Here is a 17,728-nt window from a genome sequence, read left to right as displayed (position 1 = left end):
ATAGTGTCACCTCACAGCTTCAAAATATTCCCCAAGTAAAGGGAGCCAATACTTGACAATCTGAGCTCTCCACGTTCCATATTGTACTATTAAAACCCGATGAGCTTTGGTGATGGCATTTCCAAGTGGGTTTTCCCCAGGCACGTTTGCTGGGTACAGAGTAGCATGCTCCGAGGATGATGCTGGCATCTTTGCTTTGCTGTCTTCCACCAAAGTGTAGACTGGGAACACGAGTGGCTCTCCAGAGAATCCAGTTCATAGGCAACCTATTTCAAAAATGAGTGTGTTTATTTGGGAAGTTCAATTTTGAAATGCATTAATAATTAAATGTAGATAAAATGCTTGCAAAACACTTTTAAACGCCAGTTGCCCATCCAGGTAATCAATCGCCAGTTGCCCATCCAGCGCCAACATTACTAACCTAGCACGATTCCCTGGGCCTCAGTCATTCTATGCATTTTGTAGCGTTCACAGTAATACTTGGTTTTAAAGATCATTTTGGTGAGGCAGAAGAACCTGAGGGAGAAGAGACTAAGGGGAGAAGGGACTGGCTGGCTGGTGTTCTCACCCGTTTGTGGCTCTCTCTTTGCGACAGGGTTTGGAGAGTGGAACACCTCGGGATGTGTGGCACATAAAGGTGCAGATGGGAACGAGACCATTTGCCTGTGTCACCACCTCACACACTTCGGAGTCCTGATGGTGAGGAAGAATTTCTAAACTCTTTAATTGCAGTTTCAGGAGTTTGTGCTCTGTGCTGGGAGTCTGCCTTTTCAGATTAGGTGCTAGGGAGATATCTCTTGAGAATTTTCACCTGCACCTTGAATTGAATATCAAAACCAATGATAGAAAATTACCCTAGCATTCCCCCTCCCTCCCTGCCCAGCAGGTCCATTGATGAACATTGACTCAGCTCCAACCCATTGTGAACTTGTCCACAACAGAACGAGACGCTGCACTGTACTGTGACAGCCTCACAATTGTTCCCATGCCTGAGCCCAATGATGCAGCCACTGTGTCCTTCCATTTTGTTGAAAGCCTTCCTAGTTTTTTGCTGCCCTTCCACTTTACCAAACATGATGTCCTTCTCCAGGGACTGGTCTCTCTGGACAATATGTCCAAAGGATGTAAGAGGAAGTCTTGCCATCCCTGTCTCTAAGGAGCACTCTGGCCTTACTTCTTCCAATGTGGATTCATTTGTCCTTTTAGTAGTCCGTGGTGCTGTCACCATTCTCCTCTAGCATCACAATTGAAGTCCCTCAATTCGTCTACAGTTTTCCTTTATTCACATGCATTTGATGCATTGGGGGATATGGTGGCCTGTATCAGGGGCCCCTTAGTCCTCACAGTAACATCCTAGCTCTTAAATATCTAAGGGGGTCTTGTGCAGCAGATTCACCTAACGCACTGTGTTTTTTGATCTTTTGACTGCTGCTTCCATGAGTATTAATTATGGATCGAAGCAAAATCCTTGACAACTTCAACTTTTTCTCCACTTCTCATGATCTTAACGATTAGTCCAGTTGTGAGGCTTTGGGTCTTCCTTACAGGGAGTTATGATCCACACTTCCGGCTGCACTCCTCGATCTTCATCACCGAATGCTTCAGTTCCACCTCCCTTTCGGCCAGCAGGGTGGGGCCATGTGCATGTGGCAAGTTGTCAATAAGCCTTCCTCCAGCTCTGTACCACGCTCGTGTTCATATACTCCAGCTTCTCCGGCGCTCTGCTCAGCACACAGAATGAGCAAGTGCGGCCACAGGATACAACCTGGTACACACCTTTCCTGAGTTTAAACCACGCAGCGTTCTCTTGTTCTGTTCACACGACAGCCTCTTGATCCCTGTACATGTTCTGAATGAGCACACTGACATGTGCTGGAATTCCCATTCTTCTCAAGGTTATCCACAGTTTACTATGGTTCGCACAGTCAAATGCCTTTGTACAGTCAAGGAAACACAAGTAAACATCTTTCTCGTATTCTCTGCCTTCAGACAAGATGCATCTGACATCAGCAGAGACGTCCGTTATTCCACATCCTCTTCTGAATCCAGCCTGAACTGGCAGTTCCCTGTCAATTCCTGCAACCGTTGTTGGATGATCTTAAGCAAAATTTTACTTGGGTGCCATATCAGTGATACCGTTCTACAGTGTGAGCATTCTGTTGGGTCACCTTTCTTTGGAATGGGCACAAACATGGATCTCTTACAGTCAGTTGGCCAAATACCTGCCTCCAAATTTCATGGCATAGATGAGTGAGTTTTTCCAGTGCTTCTTCAGCTTTTTGAAACATTTCAATGGTTATTCCATCAATTCCCAGAGCCTTGTTTCTGCCTAATGCATTCAGTGGAGTTTGACCTTCCTTTTCCTGTAGAATCTTTCAGAATTTCAACTTGAAGCTTGAATTTTCCCCTGAATTATTTCCGTTTCAGATATGCTGAGCGTGATTTTTCCCTTTGGATTTTCTAATTACAGTCCCTTGCACATTTTGTTACAATATTTGGCTGTGTCTTCTTGAGATCCCCTTAGAAATTTTTTAATTCAGCTCCTTGACTTTCTCTTTTCTTCCATTTGAGTAAAGGCAGAAATAGAAAAAAAGACAGGGAGAGGGGGATGGAAAAAGTAGAGGAAGAGGAGACGAGGTTGAGGCAGACAGGGAGGGAGGGAGACACACAGAGAGGGAAAGCTGAGGAAAATGCTGGAATGCTGGGTTTTACTACCAAGAAAGAAAACTAAAGACATTGCTCAAAAACTTGCTTTTGTCATTAGAGTTATTTTTGAAGGTGCCTTTATACCAGGCACTGTGCTAGAAGCTGCAGTTGTGTCTTAAGACTCACCCTTTAATAGGACTTTCCATATGTTGAGGCAGAGGGGTGTATTAAGGTCAGAGTGGGACCTTCAGTTCTATGAGAGGTGAGTCATGTAGAGCCTCTCATGGGACGTGGCTACGTTCAACGGCTCCTTCCCTTCCTTCCTTGATTTCTTTCCTGTGACCGTTTTTACCTCACCGGTCAGCCTGTCAGTTTTAACCCTCAAAATATTTATATAACACTTAGATCACATCAACATGATTGTCTAGCTTATGAAAATTTCAAGACCCACCCAAATGAAGTAAACTGTTTGCATTCATCCTTGGATACCTATAGAGGGAAAAAATGTTGCATTGATTCCATATACATGCCCTGTCGTTGTATCTGTCTCACTCTTGTTTTTGGACCCTCTCATGATGCTCAGTGCATCCTGGCGTGGGGGTGGGGGTGGGGTAGGACAGGTAACATACCTGCTGTTTCTGTGTTTTTCCATAAAGGGACCAAACCATGTTTGTTTGTAATAGCAGCTGGGTGTCCTGTGTACTGAGGCAATAATGCATTTTCAATGACTCTCCCAGACACCAGTTCGCTTTTATTCCCTCCCTTTAATCCTCTATACTTCCTCCTGTGGGGACTGGGAGGAAACAGTACGGAACTGTGGGGTGTAGTATTTGGCTCAGGGACCTGCTTGGCCTAGGTTAATATCCATTGTCATATGGCAACTTGGCAACTTGTACTTTTCCTGGCAGTACAGCATGCAAGTCCTGAGAAGGACAAGTCATTAGAAAAGGCGGCAAATCATCAGAACGAACTTGTTAACTTTCTCAGGACAGAAATATGTGTTCTTTACAACCGGATTATGAAAGTGAACAATTAAATGACAGCATGATTTCCCCAAATAATTAAAATGACTCTGTTTTCATTTATATTCCCTTTCTTGCCCAAAATTCTTGCAGGTATTATTTCAGATGACAGATTTGCTTGTTGAGTCACTGAGGTCTAGGAGCTTCTGTTTAGTTTATTTAAGGGTGTGTGTGTGTGTGTGTGTGTGTGTGTGTGTGTGTGTGTGTGACTGCATGGGTATTACGTCTAATAATACCCCAATAGCCATCTCCTTGGAGAGAGGGTTTATATGCAACCAAAGTTTGCCTTCCCATCACTTTGGCCATTTTTCTTTATATGTCATTTAGATTTTGTTAGGAAGCTTGCCATTTTTTCCCTCTTCTCTGTTGCCATCTGACTAAACAATTTTCTGTGTGTGCGGAGAGATGCTTTCTTAGTGATAATCTTCCACTTTCCGGGCTGGCTGTTTGGGAGAATTAGAACTCTGGAAGGAAAACTTCCAGACTGTATCCTTTCTGACCCTGGGCCCACGCCCGCTTAGCTACTCCAGACCCCCAAGATGTTTTAAGTCCTTCTGGATGTACAGACTCTTTATTCATTTGCATAAGCAATTCCCAGATTATTACCGCACCTCTTGAAACGTGAATTTACCATAGGAGATGTTAATAAGTACACACCCATCCCCAGTATTAGATTGCTTAATAGGCAGAGGTCGGCAAAAATTAATGTCCCTTGCTCTCTATGGTCCAGCTGATTTCCATATTTTAAGCTCTTCTTCCTGTGGTTCGTTTCAGAGAAAAAAGTATGTTCGCACTCTTCCTTCTTTGAAAGTAGGAAGCAAAAAATATGAGAATGGTTTGTAACTATGTCAGATTTGATTTATGTCCCTTATCTTTTGAACCTGACTTTAATCGTGGCTTGCAAGTCAACATCCTTAGCTAGAGAGGCTTCCGAGGGCTCTCAAAAGGAAGTGACGAGTCATTTCGTGGTCCTTTGAGATTGTAATTCTATGTCTCTGGCCTATTGAAATCTTGGAACAACCAAAATATTGCAGGTCACCTATCTCTGAATCAGATAGCATTGACTCAAAGCCCATTCAATGTGCATGGGAACCTCCGGCCCTCCTGGGAAAAGAGGCCACGGAGAGTTTCCTCTGAATCCACGGACTCTAATCACTGTGCACATTATCTTGATGTCACCGGGGACTGTTGTTGTTCCTTTAGGTTGCAGCCCAGCCTGGAACGGAGCCCCATTCCTTCACAAAGACAAACCCCTGTGCTCTAGCCCATTTTGTGGGTAGCAGATTATCACTGACATTTCTGTGTAAATGAAAGGACATTAAAACACAGAATTGGAAAACATTATACAATGTAATAATTGTTTTCTTAACGATCTGAAAGTTTAAACCTGATGCTTCTTTTAGAAGCTATGTTCTCTCCAGGAAGGAGGGGCCATGTTCCAACACTGATGTGGTTGAGCGGAAAAGGCCACGGGCTCCTCCATCCCCACAGAACCGGGGGACAGGGGGATTCTGCTGTCTCTCTCTCGGTGCGAACCACAGCCAGGCTGCTGGAGTCTCATCGATCTCCAAGATGGGCTTGTTAGAAAACATGCCCCAGGCACACTTGACCCTTCTGCAAAGCCCCGGTTATACTTGGAGACAGTGTAGTGGAGAGCAATAAGGGGGAAGTCTCACTTACTAATGTCCCCAAGCTTTGCTACATCCCCTGTCTCAGCACAATGATAGGCATTAATGCTTCTTATTAATAATGCAGTGTTTGCCTTTTTTCCCCATCTTCAAATCCTAGCACTTTAAACTGCATCTTGCAGGTCTATTGTGTTCAAAAGTCTGTGACCTAAAAACTTTTCATAGATTCTCGTTTGTACATAAAGAAATAAAGACTGCTCTACCCCATACCTACCCAGCTTTGACAGGGCCATGGGTTAGAGCCTCGTTGCTGGACAACCTCAGGGCCGGTGCCATCCTTTGGCTGTCTTCTAGTTGAGTCCCTCCCTAAGAGCAAGGAATCAGAGCTTGGATAGATGGCCCATGGAAGCCTCCCTTTGAGCTCTTTCTCCCGGTCCTGAAAGTCTTAGGGATAGGCCTGATAATTCATTATTCAAGGCAACTACTTCCTCCATAACTTCTGTTGGCATATTAGGCAATGTGCTTCTTCCAGTTATACTGGTGTGGAAAGAGCTTTGAAAACAAGGGAATGGTTTTCCCATGTTATCGCAATTCTCCATAATGCGACTTTTTCCTGTGGTGACCCAGAGGAATACAGTAAGTATAAATTTCAATATTGATTGATGCTGTTGCTATTAATCTCAGACATTGAACCTACTCTAGTGGTAACCAACTTTCTAGTAAAAGTAAACAGTATTCTCATTAAATGAACAAGCCTGACAGCCACTTCTGTTCCATAGGACCTTCAAGGAACTGCCTCACAGATAGATGCACAAAACACTAAAATTCTCACCTTCATAAGCTACGTTGGATGTGGAATATCTGCTATTTTTTCAGCAGCGACTCTCCTAACATATGTTGCTTTTGAGTAAGTGTTTGGTTATCTGTTAAAATCCAGCCCTAATTTTCCAAAATATATATAGGAAAATGACCTCCCCTGTTAATTGCTTTTATATACTCCACAGACTGGTTAGGGAGATTCACTTTCAGTGTTCAAATTTCTCATGGGTTTTATCAAGATATGTGAAGTTTTTAGCAGTAGAATCCTAATGTGTAAGTACAGTATTTCTCTTTGTAGAGTACATTTTAAAATGTGAGAAGTTAATGTTAGCATTTAGGTTAACTAACAGTCATATAAATGCTATTTTTACATTGAGAAAGATGAAAATGGTTGCTTCACAAACCTCACAACATTCTGGGGTTGGTTTTCAAATAGGCAATGAGATGAGGGATCCTTAACTTCCAAGTGTTTTAGAAAAATGCTTGAGTAAAAAAATGTCACTTTTGTAATGATAGGGTATTACATGTTTTTAATTTAAAAAGTCCTTCGGTTAGAATCAATTGGCAATATTACAAACCTTTAGAAGTAGTTTTGAAATAAAATTAATCTTTAAAAAAGTCTTTGTAGATGGACTGGATGAATAGTCTGGAGGAGAAAACAAAGGGACCAATGGTTGCGGGGGGACACGGGAGAAGGGGGGGAGGGGGTAAGGAGGTGTCCCAACCCAGGGACAGGGGAGCAACTAGTGATCCAAAATCAGTGGCAAGGAGGGTGTGAGAGACCTGGTAGGATTCATCAAGGGTACGGTAACCGAGAGAAATTACTGAAACCCAAATGAAGGCTGAGCATGATAGTGGAACAAGAGGGAAGTAAAGGGAAATAGAGGAAAGAACTAGGTGACAAAGGGTATTTACAGGGGTCTAAAGACTGGAATGCACATATGTAAATGTATTTATATAAGAGTATTGGGAAACAGATCTATGTGCATATATTTATAGGTTTAGTGTTCAGGCAGCAGATGGACATTGGACCTCCACTCAAGCACTTACTCAATGCAAGAACACATTGTTCTATTAAATTGGGATTCCAGGATGCACACCTTCCCAACACGATTGCTGAAGAAAAATGTGTGCATAAGCAAATGTGGTGAAGAAAGCTGATGGTGCCCGGCTATCAAAAGATATAGAGTCTGGGGTCTTAAAGGCTTGAAGGTAAACAAGTGGCCATGTAGCTCAGAATAAAAGTCCACATGGAAGAAGCACAACAGCCTGTCTGACCACGAGGTGTAGAAGGGACCAGTTATCAAACATCAAAGAACTAAAAATCATATCAGTGCGTGCCCATCTTCCTGACATGATCAATGAAGACAAATGTGTGCATAAGCAAATGTGGTGAAGAAAGCTGATGGTTCCCGGCTATCAAAAGATATAGCATCTGGGGTCTTGGAGACTCAAAGATAAACAAGTGGCCATCTAGTTCAGAAGCAACAAAGCCCACATGGAATAAACATACCAGCCTGTGTGACCAAGAGCTGTCGAAGGGACCAGGTATCAAGCATCAAGGAACAAAAAAATCATATCATTGTAAATGTGTGAGTGCAGAGTGGAGACTCAAAGCCCATCGGTAATGGGTGAGTGCAGAGTGGACACTCAAAGCCCGTTCGCAGCCAACCGGACACCCCTTTACTGAAGGGTTGTGGGGAGGAGGTGAGCCAGTCAGGGTGCAGGGTAGCAATGAAGAAACACAAAACTTTCCTCTAGTTCTTAAATATTTCCTCCCCCCACTATCATCATCCCAATTCTACCTTACAAATCTGGCTAAACCAGAGGATGTACATTGGTACAGATAGCAACAGAAAACACAGGGAATCCAGGACAGATGACTCCTCCAGGACCAGTGATAAGAGTGGCGATGCCTGGAGGGTGGATAGAAAGGGGGAACTGATTATAAGAATCTACGTATAGCCTCCTCACTGGGGGATGGACAGCAGAGAAGGGGGCAGGGGGAGACATCAGACAGTGTAACATATGACAAAATAATAACACTCTATGAATTATGAAGGTAGGGGGGAGTGGAGAGAGACGGGTAGGGGGAGTGGGGAGGGAGGGAGAAAAAGAGCAACTGATATTAAGGGCTCAAGTGGAAGGCAAATGTTTTGAGAATGACGGTGGCAACAAATGTACATATGCGCTTGACACAATGAATGGATGGATGGATAGTGATAGGAATTGTACGAGCCCCCAATAAAATGATTTTTTTTAATAAAGAAAGAAAAGTTCCAATTAAAAAAAAGGTCTTTGTAACTTCCCTAGTACTCATAGCTCTCTTGGCCTTTCTCCCAGTGGCATCAGGCTTAGAGATGATGCTATTCTCCCCCAGAAAGCTTTGTACAGGATGTGGTTTCCTGGTCCCTGCTGTGAGGATTTTTTCCAATATTGTTGTTAGCTGCGGACAGCTTTATATAAACAAGATGACACCTACTGGGTCCCATGCCATCCCCAAAGTAGCCAGCCAGCTCCTCTCTCTCAATCTATGTCAGTCCATCTCATTGAAGGTCGCCCTGGCCTGCACGGACCCTCCACTTTTCCAAACATGCTTTCCAGCTCTAGCGACTGAGCCCTCCTGATGAACTGCCCAAAGCAACTGTGTTGAACGGTGTTGTGATCCATGAGGCTTTCCTTGTCTCATCTTTGGAATAGTCAGTAAAACGTAGTCTGTCGTGCTCAGAAGCTACGCAGCATCCTATCCACCGTGGGGGACCTGCTGGCATTTTGAAATACCTAATGCATAGCTTCCACCATCACGACAGTGCGGAAGCCGCCTCAGCTCACGCTGAGGGCATGTCTGGTGGGTTTACATTATTAGTACTTATATGTCTTTCCTCCTCCCCCCGCTTCTTTGAAGAAAATTGCGAAGGGATTACCCCTCCAAAATCCTGATGAACCTGAGCACAGCGCTGCTCTTCCTGAATCTCATCTTCCTCTTGGACGGCTGGATCACCTCCTTCCACGTGGACGGACTTTGCACGGCGGTGGCAGCCCTGTTGCATTTTTTCCTCCTGGCCACCTTTACCTGGATGGGGCTGGAAGCCATTCACATGTACATCGCTCTGGTGAAAGTTTTTAACACGTACATTCGCCGATACATACTAAAATTTTGCATTGTTGGCTGGGGTAAGCCTGAAATTTTTGTTTTCCCTTGTTACGAAAATTACCAGACATTTGTAGGGAAATCCTTAAGTTTAAACAATAACTAGGAGAAACATTGTTGGGGATTAGAAAACCATATCTGAAGGAAGGAGACCCCTCAGCACTGTGTTGTTGTTGTTGTGTTGCTTCATTCTAAACCACTCAGCGCGCTCCTTCAAGAGTCAAGAAAAAGGCTCTGTTCCGGAGTCACCACAAACTTACTGCCCAGAGCCAGCCCACCCACGTCGGAAGAAGCAGCTGGCACATTCTGCTTCAGAACACAAAGACCCGCTCACTCTCACCCCTAGACACTGGCTATGTCTTGGAAACCAGAGAAAGGGTGCAGCAAGACTGCTGGCAGAATTCTTGCCTTGGTCTGCCTAGCGTGAGCCCTCAGCCAGGCACGGGGAGAAAGATGGGCGTTCTGCTCCTGGAGACATTGCCAACCTCAGCTACCCTCGGGTCCCAATCAACTTGATGGCAGTGAGGTTGGGGGTTTTGGCTTTCCAGCCAGCCATGTGTCGCTGCCTTTAGTCTGTCTGGAATCTCCTTGCCGGGCCCTATCTTTTATATCTATCTCAGTTCATCTTGGATCAGGAATTCTGGAGCTTTCTCATATATAATTTTTCCCCCTTCACTTGGCCATTCAGCAGTGCAAGTAACTGACAAGCAGACCTGTCCAAGGCCCTTGGCTCGGCCTTAGGCCACCACAAAAGGGTTTTCCTTTGTTGGTTTGCTTTTCGCTCAAAGAACGCAGTTCCATTGCATTACTGTGCCAAATTAGCTGTGGAAAGGGTTTATAGATGATCTTGAGAGAAAAGATAAGGCTATAAGAGTTTCTATACTTCATCCCCCCCTCTGTCCAATTATCTGAAGGCTGTTCTTTACATAGAAAGAGGCAGAGCAGCGGCCTATTTTGCTGGCCCAGGCTGCCTGGCCTCTGGCAATCTGAAAGGGCCCGTGGAATGAAGCGACATTCTCTAGGGATGGATTCAACTTAGAACAAATTTGGATTCTCTACAGCGTACCTGTGAAGAAACAGAATGACTGAATATCAATTGTTTGAAAACTTTATTTGGGGAGGGGGATGTTCTGGGTTTGTTTGTTTGGTTGGTTTTTTGGGGGTGGGGAGGTTGCTTTAACTTGCTGCACATTAAAGTTGGATGTGCCCCAGCCAGGAAGGGTTTTCTGTTGTTAAACAACTTGCCGCTTCTAAGAAACATGGAATTCTGTGATGTGGGGTGTCTTCCTTCATTGCCCCTTCCCCACCTCCCTTAGAAAGCTGCCCCTGGAGCTCCAGCAGGGTTGTTAACTTCCGGGTCTCTTCCTCACAGGTTTGCCTGCCTTAGTGGTGTCCGTGGTCCTGCTGAGCAAAGACCACAGTGACGTCTACCGAAAGGAAAGTTACGAAGGTGATGAATTGTAAGTACGGAAGGCCTTTAAGGACAGGCATCTGTGCCCAGCATGTGTCCTGAGGTCCCTAACCTTTAGTCGTTGTTTCCCAGGCAGCAGGGAAGCTCTCATTTGAAAGAGTTGAAGTTAATGTCCTGGACTTTGCTAAGGTCTGTGCACCACCAGAGTCTGGTTGGCATGAATGCCCTGAAATGGACGAGCGAGCTGCTTCTCCATTGTAACGTTGCTCGGGGCCATCTGGGCAGATTCGAAGTAGTCTGGGCTTTAGTAGTCTGCCCTGCTTAAGGCATCCCTGAGTATTGTCCCCGTCCAAACCCACACATGGCTTCAGCGGAGTTAATTAGTAGTTCCCGAGATGAACAGTGAAATGCAGAGTGTAGCGACCAGCGAGTTCCTGGATAACATGGAAAGTTCCCATCGGCTGTGCTACAGTTGAGACAAAAGCATGATATTCACTCCTGGCAGCTAGTCGCTCTCCGTTTCTCTAGTGCGTGGCAGGTACTCAAGAAGGTTCTGTGGATTGAACTAATGACTTGAATGCATATACAGCGTGATCCTGACATTCTCTCTGCGGTGCTCCATCTTCACGCACATCTCATGCCCAGGGAAGGCTTTCGTAGCCAATCTGCGTCCCAGGCCCTGCTCGTCGTCCTTTTTCTGTCCTCACAGTTTTGTTGTTGTTGTTATTTCCAAGTGTCGTGCAAAAGACACCACAAGACCTCAGGAGAAGCAAAGGCACCTTGTGAGGGTGCCGGAGGACACCCAGGCGTAACGGAAAGTTCATGCCAGGGCCACGCAGCGTCCACTTGGAGACCATGTTTCATAAGATGTTTTAAAATAGCAGTTAATGAATATGTTCTAGAACAGTGAATTTTATTTCACTAGTATCATTTTCATATGTTTGAAATGAACTTGTACGTCTCTAAGGGCTTCATGTCCACCTCAGTTGTAGTCTTCCTTCCTTTTTAGACACACAGACCAGTATTTAGATCTGAGGGGTAAGGAATCTGGAGGGGGTTTTGTTGTTGTTATTTTAACTTACCAGTAATTTTGTTTTGTTTTTTCCTGTTAAACCAACCATATTTTTGGTCTTCCCTCCTCCCCCAACCCTTCCTCTCACCTGTTCTCGAGTGTGAATCAGGCTATGCCCTTGTAGAATGGTGGTTAGGTGTTGGGTTGCTATCTTCCAGGTCAGCCGTTCAAAGCAACCAGCCTCTACAAGTGAGAGAGACAGGGCTTTTTACTCCTATAAAGAGTTAGGGTCTCTGAAATGCACAGAGGCAGTTCTTCCCTGTCCTGGAGAGTCACTGTGACTCGACATTGACTTGATGGCAGTGAGCTAGAGCTATGCATTAAATCAGTGTGTCATTGACAGCGCTCAGTTACTGAACATGTATGATCTGACAGGCAACGTGTTAGGCTCTAGGTTCCAAAGATCTTTCAGATGCAGCCTTTTCTTTTGTGGGCGTCAAGTTCTAGCATGGATGGTATTACCCAATTTATATTTGAATTTCACATTCCAAGTACAGTGGAAATGTAAAGAACCATTCAATTGCTAGACATATCCTTCCAATTTTATAGGAGTAATTAGCGTAGGGTAATGATCAAATGATAGTATGTGTCAATTTTGGTCATAGTACCCTTTATACAGGGTATGCTTTTGAAATTACTTTTATCCAGTACCTGATCTCTTTATCATTCAAATGTCCAACCTCCTTTTTGGCTCCTTGTGAGAAGTTTCAGGGTAAGAATAGCACAGTTCTCTAATACAACCCTTGCATGATAAAACCAGTGTGTCTCCACCACCACAGCCTCAAACATAATGACTGGAGGACGGGCAGGAGAAAGCAGGGTTTCGCTTTGTTGCATGTGGGCTCACCACGCACCAGGACCAGCCAGAGGGCACCTAGCAAGACAACAACAGATTAAGGCTTGTCTCTATGAGACCACCTGTCCAGAGGAAGGAGGCCGTCTCCAGTCATGGAACCTACAAGCGTGGTGCCATGAAAATAAGTAGGAATTTTCATTTCTCACATGATAGGAAACACAAAATCTGGCAACCAGTGACCGCGATGTTGTGGCTGAAAATGTCAGGTCCCATAATCTGCGTCTCTCCTGGCCTTTCTTGCCAGGACAAGGCTGTCGAGGGAAAGAAGGAAAAGGGAAGGAGAGGAGAACGGAAGTGAGGAAAGGAAAGAAACTTATCAAAGTAATTAGAGAAGAAATTAAGACTCAAGGGCAGCAAAATAATTTGGCAAAAGCAATAAAGGACCCACGTGGTGGAATCTGTCATTTTATAAACGAAGCCAGGATGTGTCTTGAGCAAACAGGATGAGTCCATGCATCTTTTTCTTTCTCGTTTCCCCTTCTGTGTTCAGCTGCTGGATTCATGACCCGGTTGTCTTTTATGTGACCTGTGCTGGATATTTCGGAATCATGTTTTTCCTGAATGTGGCCATGTTCATTGTGGTAATGGTGCAGATCTGTGGGAGGAACGGCAAGAGAAGCAACCGGACCCTGAGAGAAGAAGTTTTGCGGAACCTGCGCAGTGTGGTTAGCCTGACATTTCTGCTGGGCATGACCTGGGGTTTTGCTTTCTTTGCTTGGGGACCGCTAAAGGTCCCTTTCACTTACCTCTTCTCGATCTTCAATTCCCTACAAGGTAAGATCAATTGGCGTTTTCTGCTCATGGCTCCGTCTTTGCAAACAGTTGTGGAGATGGCGTGCTAGAGTTCTACATCCCTCTGTTAGGTGCTGAGCATAGTTTCAAGTGAACACTGATGGAGGTAGATAGATGGATGGATGGATGGATAGAACGTTGTTGTATAAATGAGACAGAATATCTGGATTGTTTCCCCACCCACTGTCATATCCTAAGTACCCAGAATGTATCTGAGCAGATAGTGAAAGGTCAGTAATATGTTAGGTATGAGTGAAGATGGGCAGGGGAAGTATCTCGTTGAGCGTTAGTGGGAGGATTGAAGGGATTCACGGACCAATCGGACCTTCTTCACAGGTTCACTTTGTGTTTGCTGCTTCTGGACCCCCCACCCCCACCCCCACTGTGCAGGTTCCCATCCTTCAACCGGAGACGTTCAGACTCTGTGTTATTCGCTTTGATTACTCGACTGCGGAAATTCCATTAACTACACACACTGTAGTTGGAAACGTTCTCCCCCCGTGGTGTACAGCAGTTTAACAAGCATTCGCCAATGGTCTGCTTTAAACAAAAGTGAGGGGAAGGCTTTCTTTGAGGTTCTTTTGGTCACGCTTCTGACGCCAGACACACAGCCTTGTTGCTGGTTGCTGTTGAGTTGTCTACAACGCATGGCGGCCTTGTGAACAACAGCAAGGAACATTGCCCAGTCCTGAGTCACCTTCATAATCCCGAGTCCCTAGTGGACTCTACAGTGGATTTGGCTTTTAAACTTAAGTGAATATAAAGGAATTTTTTGAAAACCAAATAATATTGGTTTGACCTAGTGAATATACCCTGAATGGCTGCTCAATCTCTTTAATGCTCAGGAGCACAACGAAGCTCACTTTCTGAAGTGAATGAATGTTTGGAACATTTCTGACTAGACCAGAACTGCCAGCCTACCTAAAGTGACCCGTCTTGGGCCCTGGTGGCCCAGGGAGTGAGGTGCGCCATGGAAACCCCCTAGAGCAGTTCCCCTCCATCGTCCAGTGTTACTACAGGAGTTTGAATACGTTGAAGGCAGATTGGTGATGGGTGGGAAAGGGAGGAGCTGTTAAAACTGAACTCAGCTGAGCTAGCGCAGAAAGGTTGGTGGAAAGGGGATTTGTGCTCCTTATCAATTGAGATGTCTGCATGAGTGCTTCCTACAGGTACATTCTAGGAAGAATTAGCAGTTACTACAACGGGGTGTTTTCTTCTTTGTGTTTTATTTTCTACTGATCTTCCCAGGTCTGCCATTAGTCTGTGACCTCTTTTTAAAACAGGCTACAGTAGGAGCTCAACAATTGTTAAGTGAATGAATGAATTGCTGACTGAAGACATGATTCGGGGATGCTCCAAATACCGTCTCACACTCCTAGCAGGCGCTTATATTGTTAGGTGTTGTCATGCTGTTTTTAACTCCCAGCAACCCCAAGTGACAGACAGAGGACAGGTGGTCTTGGCTGTATTGTTTACACAAGTAGATTCCCAGGTCTTTCTCCTGAGTTGCTGCTGGAGGGATTCAAACTTCCAACCTTTGTGTAGCAGCTAAATGCCGAGCCATTTTCACCATCATTCGCTCAGCACATTCGATTCGGGTTTGTGCTCTCATAACAGAGGAAAGATGTGGGTTCATGATCCTTAGTAAAGGCGATAATACACCTCACCAGCTCCTCTAAAAGATGAAAATATGTATGGAGCCCATGAATCCATCTTCACTGGATTCTAGCTTTATAAAGTGACTATTGCTGTACTCAATATCTTCTGTAATATACACTATAAGAGTGACGAAATCAATATCGGCAAAAATGCCCCTGACCACGAGCAACTGCATGGCTTTAGACATCAGTGTTATACATGAAAGAGGCACGTTGGTCAGGCAGCCCACTCCTGGCTTTGCTTTTAGAAATTCCTGGCAGCGTCTGTACCCTTCAACAGCTACAGTTGTCTCTTCAACTCAGTTCCCATTCATGGGAACTGGGGTGTTTCATTTTTCCCAGCATGATCGCCTTCAAGAGGGAAAAATGCTGTAAACCATCATCAAGTCAGCGTACTTCATGAATCACTGAGCTTTAAGATTGAGTTGAAATTGTATAAATTCACAACAGACGTCTGCACATCAGTGCCATTTTAAATCTCTCTAAGAAAATAAAAGGGAAATTTGAAACCTGATGATACAGACTTAGTAGATCTGCTGACAATTGCTTACTGGGACGACTCGTACAAAAATAGAGTCTCAGGATGCTAAGGAAGCATCACTTAATGGGTTTGCTGATGAAGTTTTCCTCTAAAAGAGGCTTTGTTATTGTAAGAAGTATGTGCTTTTTTAAAAGAAGCATGTAGAATTTAGACCATTAAAACAAAAACAACTCAACTCCGCAGTTAAGGCAACACATGAACCCAGGTAGTACTTAGGTAAATTACATTGTGTCTGCTGTATTTTTTCCTTTCTGACTTCATATGGTCCCTTTGCCCCATGAAGCTTCTCTACAAGTGGAGGCTCTTATTAATCCTAGAGACCACAATAGGAAGGTGGGTGGGAACCGTAGAACCCATGACCAAGGTGATGACATACAATCTGCAATATGAAGGATGAATACGAATTAACCAAGTGGAAGGTGGGAGTGTGAATGGAGGGGAGACAATAAGACTGAATTCCCTTCGTGTGCAGAATTGACTATAGTTTGTGATGGTAGCGTGTGTTCTTGGAATGAAGAGAAGGCTCCGAGAATTAGCACGGAGCAGCGGGGTTAGCACAAGCGGGAGGCCAGAGCTTCATCAAAAGGCCTGCTACTCCGCTCTCTGTAAAAGCCAAGGGAAGTTGTGAAAAGTCTCACCGATGTAGAGACACGTCAGGTTGACGTGCTGTCTCGGTGAAGCTGCACCCAGGGTGAACATGAGCTGCCCAGGAGTGGAGAGAGAGGGCATTGCAGTCTCTGGCTGAGAGATGGCGAGGTAACATTTAAGACTATGGTGGGAAGGAGGGTGCTCTCGAGATGAGAACAGAGTCCCTAGAAACTTAGATGATAGGCAGCCAACAAAGCATCCCTCATGGGTTTGACTTGTTAAAGTAGACTAGCTGTTTTCATAATGATCAAGCTAAATGATGCTCGCCAGCATCCAGTGGATTCTGAGTCATGGTGGTGCCGGGTGCACCACAACACCACACTCCGTGACATCCCCACAATCAGTCTTAGGTTCGAGCTCGTGGTTGTGGCCACTGTGTCAAGCCATCGTGTCCCCTGCCTTCCTTTTGCTGCCCCTCTACTTTACTGAGCATTCTATCCTTTTATGGAGCATTGTATACTTTCTCAGAGACAGGTCTCTCTTGGTGGCATATCCAGCATACGTGAGCCAAAGCCCCGCCACCCTCACTTCTGAGACGCCTTCTGGTTGTACGTCTCCCAAGGCAGACTTGCCGTATATACTTGTGTACAAGCTGAGCTGTTCAGCACATTTTTAGGCAGTTTTGGGGGTAAAATTAGGTGCCTCGGCTGATATTTGGGTTGGCTTATCCTCAAGGATGCCAAATGGTGATGAATCCACCTTGCCATGGTAGTTAGCCTGATGAAAGTAAGCCTGTGCTGTCTTCATGAACTGGCAACATTCACATCTGAAAAGGGAGCCCTGGTGGCGCAGTGGGCTAAGCCGTGACTGCTGCACACGAGATCAGCAGTTTGAAGGCACCAGCTGCGCTACTGGAGAAAGACGGGTTTGTCCGCTCCCACAAAGATGGACAGCCTCAGAAACCCCAGGGAGCAGTTCTACTTGGCTCTTCCGGGTCTGTAGGTGTTGGAATTGACTCAACGGCCTCGAGTCATATCTGAAACCTCACTGCAAGGTAAAGACAGCAGTCATCTTTTGGAAGGCACTGTGCTATATAGGGAAGTCATTTTTCCAGAGAACTACTTGGTGGTATGAACGGAGGATCGGGAAGATTCCACAGAGCGTCATAAACCCATAAAGACTGCATGCAGCGCAAGTTTTATCTGTGTACCACAGAACACAAGACGCTAAAATCCAGACTCCAGTTTGGTAGGTAGCTTAAGATCATCTTATCCAGCTTTGTCCAGAATCAGTTCCCTAGAGCGTGTAGTATGACTAATTCTTGACTAATTTTCCTACCCAAACTCTAGAACCCCATATCTTCATAAGTAATTATCAAGCCACCAGTCAATTTTCATTTTTACCCCCACAGGGTGCATCCCCAGTAATACTGCCCTTTTTATGTGTCTCTCAATCTTTACTATCCCCAAGCATTCTGAGGGAAATCAAAGGTCATCTCTGGGCAGAATTGATTGATAAGCCTGCTGAGAGCATCCTTTTCGTTA

At 44.9% G+C, this 17,728-nt stretch overlaps 1 protein-coding gene across 2 annotated transcripts in view; it reads left to right on the top strand.

Moving 5' to 3' along the window:
* The window catches only part of ADGRG6 (adhesion G protein-coupled receptor G6), a 143,821-nt gene that overhangs the window by 109,036 nt on the left and 17,057 nt on the right, over positions 1-17,728 (top strand). For both annotated transcript variants that reach the window (XM_075554457.1, XM_075554458.1), the window contains exons 17-21: positions 596-699; positions 6,076-6,203; positions 9,021-9,289; positions 10,639-10,726; positions 13,096-13,379. In XM_075554457.1, coding sequence (XP_075410572.1) covers positions 596-699; positions 6,076-6,203; positions 9,021-9,289; positions 10,639-10,726; positions 13,096-13,379 — 873 coding nt within the window. The remainder of the gene's footprint in view (positions 1-595; positions 700-6,075; positions 6,204-9,020; positions 9,290-10,638; positions 10,727-13,095; positions 13,380-17,728) is intronic.

This window comes from Tenrec ecaudatus, chromosome 7, assembly GCF_050624435.1.
Source record: "Tenrec ecaudatus isolate mTenEca1 chromosome 7, mTenEca1.hap1, whole genome shotgun sequence".
Taxonomy (NCBI): domain Eukaryota; kingdom Metazoa; phylum Chordata; class Mammalia; order Afrosoricida; family Tenrecidae; genus Tenrec; species Tenrec ecaudatus.
Note: the sequence above shows the minus strand (reverse complement) of the source record. Positions and strands in the feature narration are given on the sequence as shown.